At 34.7% G+C, this 16,167-nt stretch overlaps 1 protein-coding gene across 1 annotated transcript; it reads right to left on the bottom strand.

Moving 5' to 3' along the window:
* Nucleotides 1–246: 246 nt before the first annotated feature.
* Nucleotides 247–8,448, bottom strand: LOC141660629 (putative serine/threonine-protein kinase At1g54610). The gene is made up of 7 exons (XM_074467619.1): nt 8,223–8,448; nt 7,513–7,995; nt 6,819–7,421; nt 5,316–5,543; nt 4,189–4,289; nt 1,942–2,053; nt 247–719 (listed from the first exon to the last, which is right to left on the bottom strand). The coding sequence occupies exons 2-7, from the start codon at nt 7,903–7,905 to the stop codon at nt 435–437; spliced, it is 1,722 nt and encodes a 573-aa protein (XP_074323720.1). The 5' UTR covers nt 7,906–7,995; nt 8,223–8,448; the 3' UTR covers nt 247–434.
* Nucleotides 8,449–16,167: the final 7,719 nt, after the last annotated feature.

The raw sequence follows: 16,167 nt of genomic DNA on the forward strand, positions 1-16,167 counted from the left end.
GGTTAACAAGAACCCTGATCAAAAAATGTAAAATCTCGATAAATGAATAATTTAAACTTGTTATCAGTAAAAAAAAATATCGATGGTGAACCTTGTTGCCTTGATCCACAGAAACTTGGAGAATAACTTGAAACTTTCATAAATTTACTAGGTTGAGCCTAGAAGCAAATACTAATGCCAAATTATAGACAAGCATCTCTAACAAATACAATGGTAATCAAGAACAAACAGCCCACTTGAAAGATATAAAGATTGAACGACTTTAAGACTTTCATAAAAAGTTAAAAATCCTCTGCTATAAATAATCTACCCGAATCCTAAGAGTTTGTTACCGCTGGTCAATCTGCGAGTATCTCAAACCTCTGGTGTATACCACTAGACTTCAAACCATTTACACATAACACCTCAAAACTAAACTAGACTCGGTAAACCTTTTATCGAATCTGATGTTTTCTTGCATGTCGTGCATCAGTTGCAACCTGTTTCTTTCGTCTCGCGCCGCCAGTATTAGCAGGGTCCACCAATGGGCCTGACCAATTTTGAACAGGTTCCGCGGAGTAGGAGAGTGAGTTGGAACTAAATGGCACGTCAGTGGGAATATAGGTTGGATCCATGTGATGTGAAGCACCCAAGGGAACACCAAGTCCTCCATCCTCATGAGGTGGTGGAAACTTTTCGCTCTTGCTCTTGGCATTTGCATGGTTAACTAAACGTCGTCGCTGATAGAAAAGAAAAATAATCATTGGATGATAAAGAAGTCAACAAAGAAACCAAACAAATATTTTGACTATCATAAGAAAAATTAGTAATGAACAGTTAGATACTCTGAATCTCTGATTATCCAAATTGAATAACTATAATTATGAAAGACAAATTCTAGCAACTACGTTCATCATTCAATACACATATTCAGACAAGGGACTGGTGGAAAACAGATGCTGTTACTTGGCTCGAAAAATCAACACACCTTCATGTATTTAATGCACTTGAAGCATGAGCTTGTTCCTATTTATTTAAATAATACTGGATAATGTACAGAGATAAGAATTAGGTTCTCTGATGATGGCCTTTAAACTGTACTCAATAGTAGCCTTCACATATACTGTGATGAACTAAAATTTTCTTCTGGACAATCAAAATTTGCAAATATCAAAGGGATATGTCACATGACATGTCCAACCCTGATTAGCACAACCATAATATTATTCAGTAGCGTAAAATTTAAGTAATGAAGACCAATTTATGTCAACAAGGATAAAAAGATGAACGATACAAGTTTATCATAAAATTAATTGCTTCCTCGACTAAAGTTTCTTTCTTTACATTCCTACACAATTCTTTCTTGGTACAATTATTTTCTAATGTTAATCCCTGAGAAAATCATGAATTCAGGGATCCTACCAACTCAGCCAGATGTCCCCAGTACCAGTATCACTAATGGAAATAAGGCTAGATATCGTATTATTAGTTCTTCAGTGCTTACGCCTGAAAATTAAGACTTCTAAGATTCTTTTTTTCTTTTTTTTTGCCAAATGACTTGTTAGAATCTTAACTTCTGTAAAATGATACACCTGACTCATTCACCTAAACATGGTTTGACCTCTCCATCACCCACCTTTACACAACATCCATACACAGAGATACACATAGATTATAGTTAGTAATAAAGTCAAAAAAAAATCTTTTACTTGGAGTCTACTGTCCTAACTCCTAAGATGATATTACAAGATTCTGATTTGAAATATTGTTTCATCAGTCATAATACGTAAAAGCAGGCCATACAATTTTTTGTGGGGCAGAGAAGGGGGGTTAGGAAGCAAAGTACGAAAGTTTTACAACTTCGTCGATTATTTTTTTTACTACTTTGAGGAAAAAAAAAAGATAAACCAAACGCTCCACATATATCGAATAACAATGAAAAGAAGCACCATTAAGACATACATCAAGATTAGGTTGCAGCTCAGCGTTAGCTTCAGGTGCGGGATATGCCCGAACTGCCCGAGCACGTGTTCTCTTACCACCTTCACCTTGGACTTTACTAGAAGCTCTTGCTCTGCGAAGGAAAAAATTATGATTAGTTAGGCCTGATACATAAGGGAGAACAGATTAAAACCATAGTAAATTACTTGGAATGTAGAGCACTTAAACTTCACATACACTAATAAGATCAAATGAGGCGGTGTTTCGTGTTTACATACATCTTTCACTAGGGGGAAGTGTGGTTGGAAAAAGGATCAATTGAGCCATTAAATTTATATTAATTTACAGTAATACAATATGTACAATAATGAATTAATTTCTAAATGCTTTTTATCCTATTTGTCACAGCCATGTTGGTAGATAACAAATTCCAAATTAGGAGCGACACAACTTCACATCAAAATTAATTTTAAAATGCTTCAACATAGTAACGCATCTTATCACATTGTCAAGGCAGATCACAGACCTGATCATTTCAATAAAGTTTTAACATCTGAATTACAAATAGAAAACTTCAAGGGTAAAAAATTCGAAGAATCGATAAGGTTCGTTACTGGGTACATAAAGGATAGTTTATTGAATCACGAGATAGCAGCATTTTAGCTATTCGTACCACTTACTTTTGGATAAATTATAGGGATAAGATTTTGGAAAATCTTCTTAGATATATATCGCTAAGGAGAGAATTTTTATGATGTGATACATGTGATTCAATAATCAGATATTTATCAATCTGTAAAGATAGAGAAATAAAGGAAGGATAAAATTAAGAGAATAAGAAGTTGTCCGATTTTTTTTGCACCATTACCAGAGAATGTTGTTATCTTGTATATTATAATGAGGTGCTTTTCTTCCTATTTAAAAAGTAGGGTTTATTAATCTGTAACCTAATATTGTCTACTATATTTTGGTTATACCCCAGCCCAGACTCAGGTCTATCATGATATATTAAATTAAAACCAGAAGAGCAATTTTAATTCCTTTTGGGAAAAGAAAATAGCTACAATAGTGAACGTCAATGAGCCTCAAGGAACAGCTCTTATGTTGTGGGTTGAAGAGAAACTAAACAGTCATACTGGTAGTGAGATAACATAGGCTGGGATGTATGGTACATGCTATGACGAGTTATTTTCTCGGCCAATGATAAGCAGCAACATCAAAAACTCATTCATTCAACTACAGTGAGGCAATATACATGGGTGAGTAACACTAGTAAATAGTAGTATCTATCCTAGTTAGCATATTTTAGTTCATACAGAAGTACTTCGGTTACCATATATTGATCCCGATTGACATCTATATATGGTAAAAAGGATGCTGGACGATTGTCTTCTAGCAAATCAGAGAAGAACTATCTGATCAGATTAAGTTTTGTGAAGTAATAGCTTCAAGAAAGCTCTTGAGAACAGGACACCTGGTTCATCTCTCTTCATTCAAGGTGGAATCTTGTTTCTCCATCACAAAAGAATCAGTATAACAGAGTAAAAGCAACCAAACCTACACTTAATGATACAAACTAAACACTTATTTACTCTTAAAATCCTTGTTGCAAATCACATAAATAATATTTCAAGGTGCTTTAAAATTGTGCCAACAAGGCTCATACTTCTCCTCCTAGTAACTGAATTCATCCACATACTTCTTTTCTCCTTCTTCAACTATTAGTGGATTCTGAATCCCGATAAGTAAATGAGATGGGACTGCTAAAGTTGTCCTCACAATTTGCAAAGTGTTAGATTGCACGAAAGACAAACCTAAACAATATGTGATTATTTATTGTTCAGAGGGACTATTAGATTACAAAGAAATTAGATGGGACTGCTGAATTTGTCCTCAATCCTCACAAGTCGCTTTTATTCTGGAAAACTAGAAAGGTTTATTCAATGTGTGCGAGGCATTTACTAGAAACAAGAAAAATGTTTGCTACAAGGAGACAGATTTAAACGAAATTTTAATGTTTCTTTCACTATCATAGAATATTCTACACAAGGGGGATCAGAAAAAAGAAAGTCCTAATATGAGTTGAAAAGTGTTATTTTGCATAAAAGACGAATTAAAAAGCATAGCATACCCTAATCTTACAAATTATGATTATTTATTAATCACAGAGACTAGTAGAAACATAGTAAATTAGATCTTAACCCTTAAAAAGAATTGCACTAGTCCGATCATATTATGGTCAAATTCAGGATTTATTAATCTCTTTACCTTCGGGCTTCATCATCCCGTCTTTTAGCATCCATTTCTTTGCTAGGAGGATATTTTGGGAGGCTAGAAGGATCACAAGCGTATGGTTCTGTAGTGAAGAACTGCATAAAAACAGAAGTTAGAAGTTAAATTTATAGAACTGATGGAACTAAAACAGTGGTGAGGAATGTAATTAAAAGCTAAACGAGGCAAGCTGCCAGTACCAGCATAGGAAAAATTTAAGGACTAATGGTACTAAAACTGTGTCAAGGAACATACTTAACATAGGAACAACCTTTGGCACTTATATAATCTCTGCAATACTAGAAGCATGAAGTGTCAAAAAGGCGAGATTAAGCATATATTATAAATGGTCAGTCTACCTCACGACCAAAAGTGGCGGGACAGGATTTTGTAAGAGTGTATTGAACCCACTACCTATATCACTAATAAAGTTGTAACTCTTCAACAGAACTGGCTAACGATAAAACAATAGATTGATAATCTCCTTGGACCGCAAAAAAAAATCATAGCAACCCCTTGAGTTAATAGTCTACCAATTCAGATTGCTAAAATAGAAAACATTACCCGAAACATTCTAAGTTCTAACCATGTCATCATAACAGAATAATTCAAATTTAGGAAATAGAAACAGGAGAAAACCAAGTATGAAAATTGTAGCCGATCCACAATTTTAAAAAAAAAATCAAGGAAACTATTCATAACAAATGCTTTTGTCAATACAAAATTAGAAAATCACTAAAATAATTTCAGAGACTACGTTGTTAACTTGGACAAGTAGAGACATCAAGATTTTGGGTAATCACTTCAACTGCACCTGCAGTAACATGCATTTCCCAGCTGTACACAGATACTACAATGTGTTTGCAGGGAGTGGAAAATTTTAATAGTTCTCCCAGACATTAGTTTTTATTATCTTTTCTGTATTTGTTTAAAATATATATTTGCACAGAATATAGTATATGTATGGCCTTATAGCTAAAAAAAACAATATGAAACTCTTCTAAGGTCAAACGGAAATTCAAGCACGGTAGTAACTAAAAGGTTTAAATAAGCCTTACTCATATTTGGAGTTTATTAGGGCTAATCTGGCACGTAATGGAACACTGATTTACAAATAAACTTACTTCAGCTCTTAGTGCATTTGTAGCTGTCTTGCGCTCCACTGGATCAATTGCAAGAAGGGTTTCGATCAGTGGCAATGATGACGGTGGGAAAGCTTTAAATGTCTCTGAAATGTTTCGCTTGTAGGGTTGTTGAGGTCTAAATAAAGTAGCATTTGGCAGTTTATACTTTTTCCAATATTCATCAGAAGGTGACCCACACAGCTTGTATATCCTATGCAGCTGTTCTACCTTGAAAACAAGACATGGCACATGATATTAAAAAATCACAATACCCACATAACTGAAATTTCAAACCAAAATTTTAAAAGAAAACAAGATCAACTAATTCATGTGCAAGACTTTATGGTGACTGATTACTGAAAAGGCATCAAACTGCTCTTCTATTATCCGCCTGTATCTTTTCTTCTTATTTGTTTCTAAATTTTTAATATAAACAACTCACATGTAAGTATTTTGTCACGCTAACACATCGCAGTCTCCATCGCACATTTAATATTAGCATTGGGTGGACCTATGTTGCACGGAGACGAGTACAGGAACATATACCGGTACGGGGACGGAGACATGAAACGGCATTTTTAAAATGAAAGGGTACGGGGACGGCAAGTAATATATTAAAAAAATATTAAAAAAATTATATATATAGGATAGATCCAACATTCTCAAATATTAAAATCGTCGGAGATCAACTCATTCTCCATTTCAGGCTCGTCAAGTGAAAGTTATGCAAATTTCAAGAATCCAACATCTCCTAAAGAATCAAAATTATCTCCACCAACATCTTGTTCTTCACTGTTTCATATTGTTCAGAATTCCTGGAGAAGCATTATATTATATGAAGAGCGTGTGCATATAAGTCATTACAAGAGGCTCAGATTACGGTTTTGTATGTTTTATTTAAGTGGGGACGGGTATATTTGTTAATTTAGTTCAGGAAACGTCCCCAATATCAACCCGCCGTCCCAGCTTTTGGGGACGTCCCCAAACTTCGGTACGCCACCTAGTAGGCGTCCCCGTGCAACATAGGGGTAGACGTAGTGTTTCATATATTAAACGCAATACATGCTTGCCAATTTCAGAGTATGAGTCATATCAACTCTTAACAATACCCGAAGATGGTAAAGATTGCATTTTTATTGACAACAAAAGACTGTTCAAAATTCAATTAATTTGCAAAGTTTGATCAAGGCAACATTCCTCATGGCAATTGCAATTGAAGCAGATTAATTTTAAAAAACTTTTTGTCTTCTGTTATTTATTCTTCTAGGTTGTCCTGCATCAGCTAATGTTCTTATTCATGTAAATATATGTTATACAACCCTACTCAAAGATTCTAGATTATCTTTCAAAGCCATTTAAACTTCAAATAAATTTGGAAATATTTCACCAAATGTTAAGCATCAAATGAACAGTATAATAGGCAAAATGTAAGAAATATTTAAAAATTTAAGCCACACTGCAGAGATCAAATTAAAAATTTTAAAGAAATGGCAGTTGCAGTACCTCTGTGCGACCGGTCATGATAGGTTTTCCTGCCAATAACTCAGCTAATATGCAACCTGCACTCCATAAATCAATGCCAACACTGTAATCAGTAGCACCAAGAAGAAGTTCTGGAGGCCGATACCATAGTGTAACCACCCGACTGGTCATGGGATGCTTGTGGTTCGGATTAAACACTGTAGCCAACCCAAAATCAGCTATTTTAAGGACTCCCCCATCATCAAGAAGAAGATTTGACCCTTTTATATCACGATGAAGCACATTACGTTTGTGACAGTGCTCAAGTCCAGATAACAGCTGTTGCATATAACATTTAACCTGCTCTACTGTAAACTTGATGCCTGGGCTAGCAGCTAATCCAGCCAAGTCATGTTCCATATACTCAAATACCAGATACAAACTGCATGACATCCTTGAAGTGACCAAACCTTCCAATTTAATGACATTTGGATGATCAAGTCTTCGTAAAATGACAATTTCTCTAGCCATGAATTTCACGCTCTCAGGTTCCAAATTATCAAATCTCACCTTCTTTAGTGCCACAATTTTACCTGTTATATTATCTCTAGCTTTGTATACATTGCTATAAGTTCCTTGCCCAATCTGAAAACAGAATATAACCGTGAAAACATCACCCATTAACAACAATACAAATCAACAGAAGATTTTTCTTTTTTTAAAAAAATAAACCTACCTTATCAATTTTCTCAAAACTGTCAGCACGTCGAGGTAACCAACCATCAAGTGCTTCTCCGAGAACATCCGAAAGCCAAGGTGGCCATCCAGCAGCAACCTGCTCCCCATGTCTATTCTTCGCAAAATTACTCAACCTAGGATTCGCCTTCCCCTTTCTTCTCTCACTTTTTGACCTCACCTCTTTCTCCACCTTCACCGTCTCGACAACCTCATTACCACCACCACCACCATTACCATTACTATTCTCAACCGTACTCGCACCAACTTCTAAACTCTGACTAACTTCAACACTCACATTACTCTTACTCCCTCCACCCCCACCCTCCCGTCCCACTTCCGGACCATTATACACTACAACCGACGAACCCTCTTTCCCTAAAACACACCCCATAAATCCGAAATCTAAAACTCATCACCCAACATAACTACCCTCTTTTAATCAAAATCTAACCACTAATCCAAAACCCCACTTCACAACTTCCTGTAATAACCACAAAAACACAAAATCATCCCACTTTCGAAAAATTGAAACACAAAATCTTCACTAAGTAACCTAACACCTCTTAACTTAACTCAATCAAACAACAACAATACAAGATTTAACCAAAAGGGGTTCACATAAATCACATATACAATCAAAACAACAATAGCCTAGATGAAAATAACGAATCAAAGTAAAACAAGAAGCTAAAAATTGATGAAACTCACCTGAAGAAGAGTGCTTTTTTGCTTTGTCTGTGAAGAAAGTTGTGTAATTTATAGTTTCTTGACTTTGGGAGTATATAATAATATGCAAGTATAATGTATATGTATATATGGTTGTTTGTGTATATTGATTGACTTGCAGCAAGTGATGTAAGAATGGGAAGTTGTCAGCTGTAATTGCGGACTTTCTCTTCTACTACAAAAAATATTTCCGGGTTTTATTTTGGGTCGGGTCACCAGGACATCAATCTACTTTGTTGGAGCCGAGTTTCGAGCCATCCCTAATTTCAGTCGAGTTTAAGTTAGTCAAACTGAGCCGACTCGTTTAAATATTTGAGCTTTAAATTTGTGTTCAAATTTGATTCGTTTATTTTTACGAGGTAATTCGAGTGGTCTTGTTTGGCCAAATGAGTCGATTTTAATAGGTCGAGCCTAAAATGCTACCCCGAAATCGACTCATTTAATTTCACGAATCAAGTCGAGCCAGCTTGTTTAATTAAAGGAGTCTAAACCACTACACGAACTCCGGCTCGTTTGACTAAACAAGCTGAGCGGAACCCAATAAAATGAGTTTGAGTCAGGCAAGTTAGCGAGCCGCCCGAATCGAATCACAGCCTAAAATCAAATTTTATGTATCACCTCCTCTCAAATTTCTTTGCCGACTGAAATCGCTACTCAAAATGAGGCGTTTGCTGACTGAAAACAATATAAACATATAAAAGAACTTTCTGCAATTACTCTATACTTTAAATATTATTATGAAATTATTATCTATATCGGTAATTTTCCAGATTTTGTATATAATTATCATAGGCCATTTGATTGTTGCACATTATAATTGTCGAGGAGGCTGTAATTATTATACTTCATAGTCATTGTTGCTCGAGGTTTGGGTGTTGAGAAATGAGTCCAATAATTTTAATATTAACTATGAAGATGTGAATTTACATACTAACTTCTATTTACGTGTGATTTTATTATTAAGCATCTTGAAATGATTTGTATCTAAAGATTTATCGGTTTGAGTTTAAGTACTCAAGATCGTTTGTAATAAAGCTATAAACTTACATATATACTATTTTTTGAATACAACTTCTTTAAACCCCTACTGAATTTGTTTTGCAACGTGCAATCTTATTAGTTTTCAACTTATGCATTTTTTATTAAGCTGTAAGCTTAATATTATGATTTTATCTGCCTTGTTCGAATGTTTGGCAAGTATCGTTTATTGGATTTAGGAACATTTCAATTTATTGGAGTTTTGTTTAAAATAAGTCTCGATTTTTTCATCATAGTGTGAGTTGATGATTTTCAGTGTATTTGAGTTTTTTATTAGGTGCATCTTGATGAGCTTATTATTAGATGGATTTTGGTGTATTTAAGCTTAGTTTTAGGTGCAGTTCATATAAATAAATGTTATTTCTTATAAATTGTTAATTTGCGGTTACAATTTAGTCGGTTAGTCTCGAATATTGATATTTTTCGGTGACGAGTTAGGACCAGTAACTAATCATTGTAGTGTGAATAAGTGTTCAAGGCATAGTAAATCAATTATCATTATACTGTGTTTTGATCTGACTTAAAAAAGAGTGTATGCTTTCACCATCTAAAAATTTCCCGGTTACTTAAACTCACAGATGGACTCAAAGATGTCAAATGTTTAGAAGATCATTTACACATTAAATCGATAATGTGATTGAATATGATGATTACTTAGTTATACTAATCTCCATAATTATTGTGCTCTCCCTTGAACACTGGTACTAATTTCCATTATTGCTGATTAGGATGATTGTTGTACAAGACATGCCTATACAATAACAAGACCAGGCCGAATTGACAGCCCTAAGATTTAGTTGGTTGATAATCAACTTTGTATTTTGTATTGTATTACTTGAGTCTGTAACAATGGTTAGAAGATTAGACTGAAGTATTTATATGTAAACAGTTCAAGCCTAAGGAATAAATTCTGGAAGAAAATCAAGTTAGATCATGTCTCAGAGAAATGATACAGAAGTTTGGAGTTGCATAAATCTGTTTTATGAAAAATGTTCAAAGTCAAGATATCGACAAGTCACAAATCAAGTAATATACAGAAGTCATTTGAGAACTCCATAACGACTTATCGAGAAGTTCAAAATGGCTTATAGAGAAGTCTCAGAGATATCGACAAGTCAAATTGAAGATGTGAAGATTGGAGATATCGACAAGTCAAATTATCATTAGAGGTCTCAGAGATATCGACAAGTAAAAATGTATACAGAGGTCTCTGAGATATCGACAAGTCAATTCTACATGTAGAGATCTCAAACATATCGACAAGTCATTTAGCATGCAAATATCAAGAGATCTTGACAAGTCAAATATACCTATAGAGAACTCAGAGATCTCGATAAGTCATTATACTTATCGAGATGTCACTTCTCTATAGAAAAAACCAGAGATCTCGATATGCCTTTCAAATACAAAATGCAAACAAATGAAGATTCAAGATTATCAGTCAACAAACAATCTATCAACTAGATTGAAAAGCCTACAAAGTAGCTGGGGAGAATACAAGATCAAGAGTCAAGATTAACTGGACAAAGGAGGGTCACGGATCTACAAGATTCTGCACAAATCTGCTAAGCCAGAAATGGAAATAGAAATAGTTTTTCTTTAGAAAATGGAAATATAAAGCATGCATGGGTCCTTAGTTCACATGTAACAAACAGATTCATAGTTCTTGTATTCTCTCAAGACAGAAGCTGGGTTCTTTACTCACAAAGAATCCATGATTTCTAGCAAGACCTGACTTAATTTTAAAGTGAGTTTTGAAATATTGTGTTTGTTGTGGTTTAAAAATATCCAAAACACATGCAACCCTCCTTTTTGTTGCACTTATTATATAACAATGATGATTAATGTTATAAAATTAATTTATTGCTCCTTAATTTTTAGCTCCTAAAAATTGGTTGAATTTTCTATTTAAGTCATTCAAGAAATTTAACAATTGAATACCTAATGACTCTTTTCCTAAACTAAATTAAGAAGACTTGTTTAATTTTTAATACCTTAAAAATTTTAAACTCCAAAATTGTCAAGGTGCATTAAAATGTGCTCTTCATTGCCATATATAGTATAACAATATTCACACCTTAAGTTATGTTGCATAATAATTAAAACAATGAATATTGTGTTATAAACCTTGACTGAAAATATTAGTTATGTTTAATGTAGAGGAAGTATAGGAGAATAAAAGATATGGAGAGAAAGTTGTATCTAATTTCATTAGCTAAATGAGTTATTTATAGTAGTTGGTTTACAAGTCTTGCTAAGTAAGCTATTCAAATCTTCTTCATCAAGTATTACAAAACTTCCTCGATAAGCTTTACAAGTCTTCCTCGATAAACTTTACAAGTCTTCCTGATTAAGTTTCTTTCTTAAGAAGTTGTGCAAGTCTTCCTCAGTAAGATTTGAGAGACTTCCTCGAGACGCTTTGACAATCACTTTATATTTATTCAAATATTTTAACACTCCCCCTTGATTGTCAAATGCAAGTTATTGCAAAGATTGACTGCCTCATTAAAACCTTGCAAGGAAAAACCCTGTGGGATAAAAATCTTGAAGAAGGAAAAAGAGTACATCCTCCCCCTGAATAAAATATCTCACATTTTGATGTAGCAAACTTTTTAATCTACACATACCCATATTATTTCTCAGTTTCTCAAATGTTGATGTTGGTAGTGATTTTGTAAGTATATATCCGTCAGATTATCGCATGAGCGAACTTGTTGGACATCAATATCACCATTTTCTTGAAGTTCATGAGTGTAGAAGAATTTTGGCAATATGTGTTTTGTTCGATCCCCTTTAATATATCATTCCTTAAGTTGTTTGATGTAGGTCGAGTTATCCTCGAATAAAACTATAGGACTGTCTGAAATACTTGATAATCCACATGATTCTCGAATATGTTGAATGACCGACCTTAGCCAAATACATTCTCTGCTTGTATCATGAATTGCTAGTAACTCTGCATGGTTTGATGAAGTTGCAGCCATTTTTGTAGACTTCCAAGAGATAGCAGTATCACAATATGTAAATAGGTAACATGTTTGTGATCGCCCAAAGTGAGGATCTGACATGTATCCATCATCTGCATATCCAACTAGTCGTGATCTTGAATTTTTTGGGAAGAATAGTCTAAGATCGATTGTCCCTCGAAGATATCTGAATATATGTTTGATTCCGCCCTAATGCCTTTTAGTAGGGTCAGAACTAATCTTGCCAACAGGTTCATTGCAAATGCAATATCAGGTCGTGTGTTGTTTGTAAGATACATGAGAGCGCCAATTGTACTGATATATGGAACTTCAGGTCCAAGAGCCTCTTCATCCTATTTTCTAGGACGAAAAGGATCATTTTCAACCTCGAGTGATCGAACAACCATTGGTGTGGTTAGTGGATGAGCTTTGTCCATGTAGAACCAATCAAGAATCTTTTCAGTGTAGTTTGATTGATGAACAAATATTCCTGAAGATAAGTGCTCCACATGTATACCTAAACAAAATCTCGTCCTTCCAAGATCTTTCATTTCAAACTCATTTTTCAAATAGTTAGCAGTATTAGTAATATCTTCAGTAGTACTGATAATATTCAAATCATCCACATATACAGCAATAATAACAAAACCAGTTGATGACCGTTTAATAAAAATGTAAGGACATACTTGATTATTAACATATCCATCATTTAATAAGTATTCACGAAGCCTGTTGTACCACATACGACTAGATTGTTTCAAACCATACAATGATCATTGTAACTTAACAGAATATAAATGTTGAGGCTTATTGTCCTCGATATTTAATCCTTCAGGAATTTTCATATAAATATCACTATCAAGTGATCCATACAGGTTTGCTGTCACAACGTCCATCAAACGTGTTTCCAGTTTTTTCATATAAGCCATACCCATTAGAAAACGAAAAGTAACTCCATCCATCACAGGAAAGTATGTTTCCTGTTAATCAAAACCAGGTCTTTGAGAGAATCCTTGGGCTACTAGTCGAGCCTTATATCTCACAATTTTATTTTTCTCATTTTGTTTTTGTACAAACACCCATCTATTCCCGACGGGGACTATACCAGCTGGTGTTTGGACTGCAGATCCAAATATATTTCTCTTGTGCAAGAATTGTAATTCTTCTTGAATCGCAATTTTCTATTTTGGTCAATCATCTCGGTATCGACACTCTTCCACACTTTGTGGTTCAGGATCGGAGTTCATAATAATATCAGATACCACAGAAAAAGCATATACATCATCAACCTCAATACTCCCATGATCTAGTAATTTCGCGTTATAGACATAATTCATTGAGATCTCATAGTTTTCAGGTACCTTTACTTATGTGGAAGCATTTTCCACTTCTAGGGCATGTGCCACTTCTGGGGCAACATTCTCTTTTGGAGGAAATCCCACGTCTGGGAGTTTTGTTACAGCCACTTCAGGGGCTTGAACCTCTTCAGGAGGCAATACCACTTCTGGGGTATTTTCTAAAACTTTTGCCACTTCTGGGGCAATTCCAATCAATTTCTGTTTTCGTGGTACAATATCTTTTGCACCAATAGGTCTACCACGCTTTTGGCGTGGCTTTGAATCATCAATCAATTCCGTTGAAATTGATTTATTGTCAGGGATTCCAATCCTGGTCGGAGCATTAACAGCAGGTATATATGATTTCACAATATTTCTAGAATTATTAAATGCATCTAGCATTTGATTAGCAATATTTTACATATGTATAATTCTTTGAACCTCAGATTCACATTGTTTAGTACACGGATCAATAGCATTTAATCCTGAGGCATTCCATGATATTTCTGAATTTAATTTATGTAAAATTTTATCTCCCCCTAATGTAGGGAACATAGATTCATCAAAACGACAATCAGCATACCGAGCAGTAAAAACATCACAAGTTAATGGTTCCAGATACCTTATAATAGAAGGAGAATCAAAACCAACATATATACCAATTCTTCTTTGAGGTCCCATTTTAGTTCTTTACGGTGGTGATATAGGAACATGCACAGCACAACCAAATACTTTTAAATAAGATATATTAGGTACTTGACCAAGAACCAATTCTTGAAGGGATTGTTTGTGGTAAGGAGAAAACCTTATTCTAATTATATTTGCAGCATGAAGTATTGCATGACCCCAATCAAATATATGTAACTTTGCTCTTAGGAGTAAGGGACATGCAATAAGTTGAAGTCTTTTAATTAAGGATTCTGCTAAACCATTTCGTGTATGTACGTGAGCTACCGGGTGTTCAACTGAGATTCCTACTGACAAACAATAATCATTAAAAGTTGCAGATGTAAATTCAGCAGCATTATCTAGTCGGATTGATTTAATGGGATGGTCGGGCAATTGAGCTCGGAGTTTAATTATTCGGGCAAGTAATTTATCAAAGGCTGTATTTCAGGTTGTAAGTAGACATACATGAGACCATCGAGTTGACGTATCAATTAAAACCATAAAGTACCTAAATGGGCCAGAAGATGGATGAATAGGACCACAAATGTCACCTTGAATTCTTTCTAAGAATTTCAGGGACTCAGTTTGAAGCTTAACCAGGGATGGTCGGACAATTAGTTTTCCCAAGAAATATGCTGAAAAATGAAGTTCATTTTGGGATATTATCTTTTGAGTTTTAAGAGGATGTTCTCTTATGAAATGGTACATAATGCTGATGTGCTTTGTCATTGAGTGTTGAACTGGATTACCTGTCATAGCAATAGCACTTTGATTATCACAGTAAATGGGTATTTTAGAAAATTCTAACCCATAGTTCAGTAACTGATTCTTCATCCAAAGAATCTGTTCACAACAGCTTCATGCAACAATATATTTTACTTCTGCAATTGATGTGGAAATTGACTTCTGTTTTTGCTAAACCAAGAAACCAGTCTGCCTCCAAGAAATTGGCAGCTTCCACTAGTGCTTTTCCTATCTATTTTGCATCCTACAAAATCTGCATCTGAGCAACCTATTAGCTTAAAATATGATTATCTAGGATACCATAATCTTAGATCAGCTGTACCCTTAAGGTACTTGAAAATTCTTTCACAACTATTAAGTGAAGATCTCTTGGATCAGCCTGAAATCTTGCACAAAGACAGGTAGCATACATGATATCAGGTCTACTTGCAGTTAAATAAAGTAATGAACCAATCATACCTCTGTAGTTAGTAATATCTACTGGTGAGCCAGTATCTTTATCTAACTTGGTTGCAGTGGCCATGGAGTGGATGCAGTTGAACAAACTTGCATTCCAAATTTCTTTAGTAAATTTCTGGTGTACTTAGATTGACAAATAAAAGTACCTTCTTCATTTTGCTTGACTTGAAGGCCCAGAAAATAACTAAGTTCTCCCATCATACTCATTTGATATCTTGACTGCATTAGCTTTGCAAAACTCTCACAGAGTTTGGCATTTATAGAACCAAATATGATATCATCAACATATATCTGTACCAAAAGTAAGTCATTTCCATGGTTGAGGTAGAACAGTGTTTTATCAATTGTACCTCTGTGAAATCCACTTTCCAGAAGGAATTGAGCTAAAGTCTCATACCATGCTCTAGGAGCTTGCTTAAGGCCATAAAGCGCTTTGTCAAGCATGTAGACATGATTTGGAAATTTTGAATCTACAAAGCCTGGAGGTTGTTCAACATACACCTCTTCTTCCAATTCTCCATTAAGAAAATCACTTTTCATATCCATTTGAAAGACTTTGAACTTTTTGTGAGCAACATAGCCAAAAAGATTCTTATGACTTATAATCTAGTAACTAGTGCAAATGTTTCATCATAATCAATCCCTCCTGTTGAGAGTAGCCTTTAGCAACCAGCCTTGCTTTATTCCTTGTAATTATGTCATCACTGTCAGTTT

This window comes from Apium graveolens, chromosome 1 (assembly GCF_009905375.1).
Source record: "Apium graveolens cultivar Ventura chromosome 1, ASM990537v1, whole genome shotgun sequence".
Classification (NCBI taxonomy): domain Eukaryota; kingdom Viridiplantae; phylum Streptophyta; class Magnoliopsida; order Apiales; family Apiaceae; genus Apium; species Apium graveolens.

Excerpts from the sequence above, each read along its gene's own strand:
- LOC141660629 (XM_074467619.1), bottom strand. The coding sequence starts at position 7,905 with ATGGGGTGTGTTTTAGGGAAAGAGGGTTCGTCGGTTGTAGTGTATAAT. Across the intron at positions 7,422-7,512 it reads GTTTTGAGAAAATTGATAAG|ATTGGGCAAGGAACTTATAG; the intron begins GTAGGTTTATTT and ends TTCTGTTTTCAG. Across the intron at positions 5,544-6,818 it reads TCATGACCGGTCGCACAGAG|GTAGAACAGCTGCATAGGAT; the intron begins GTACTGCAACTG and ends CTTGTTTTCAAG.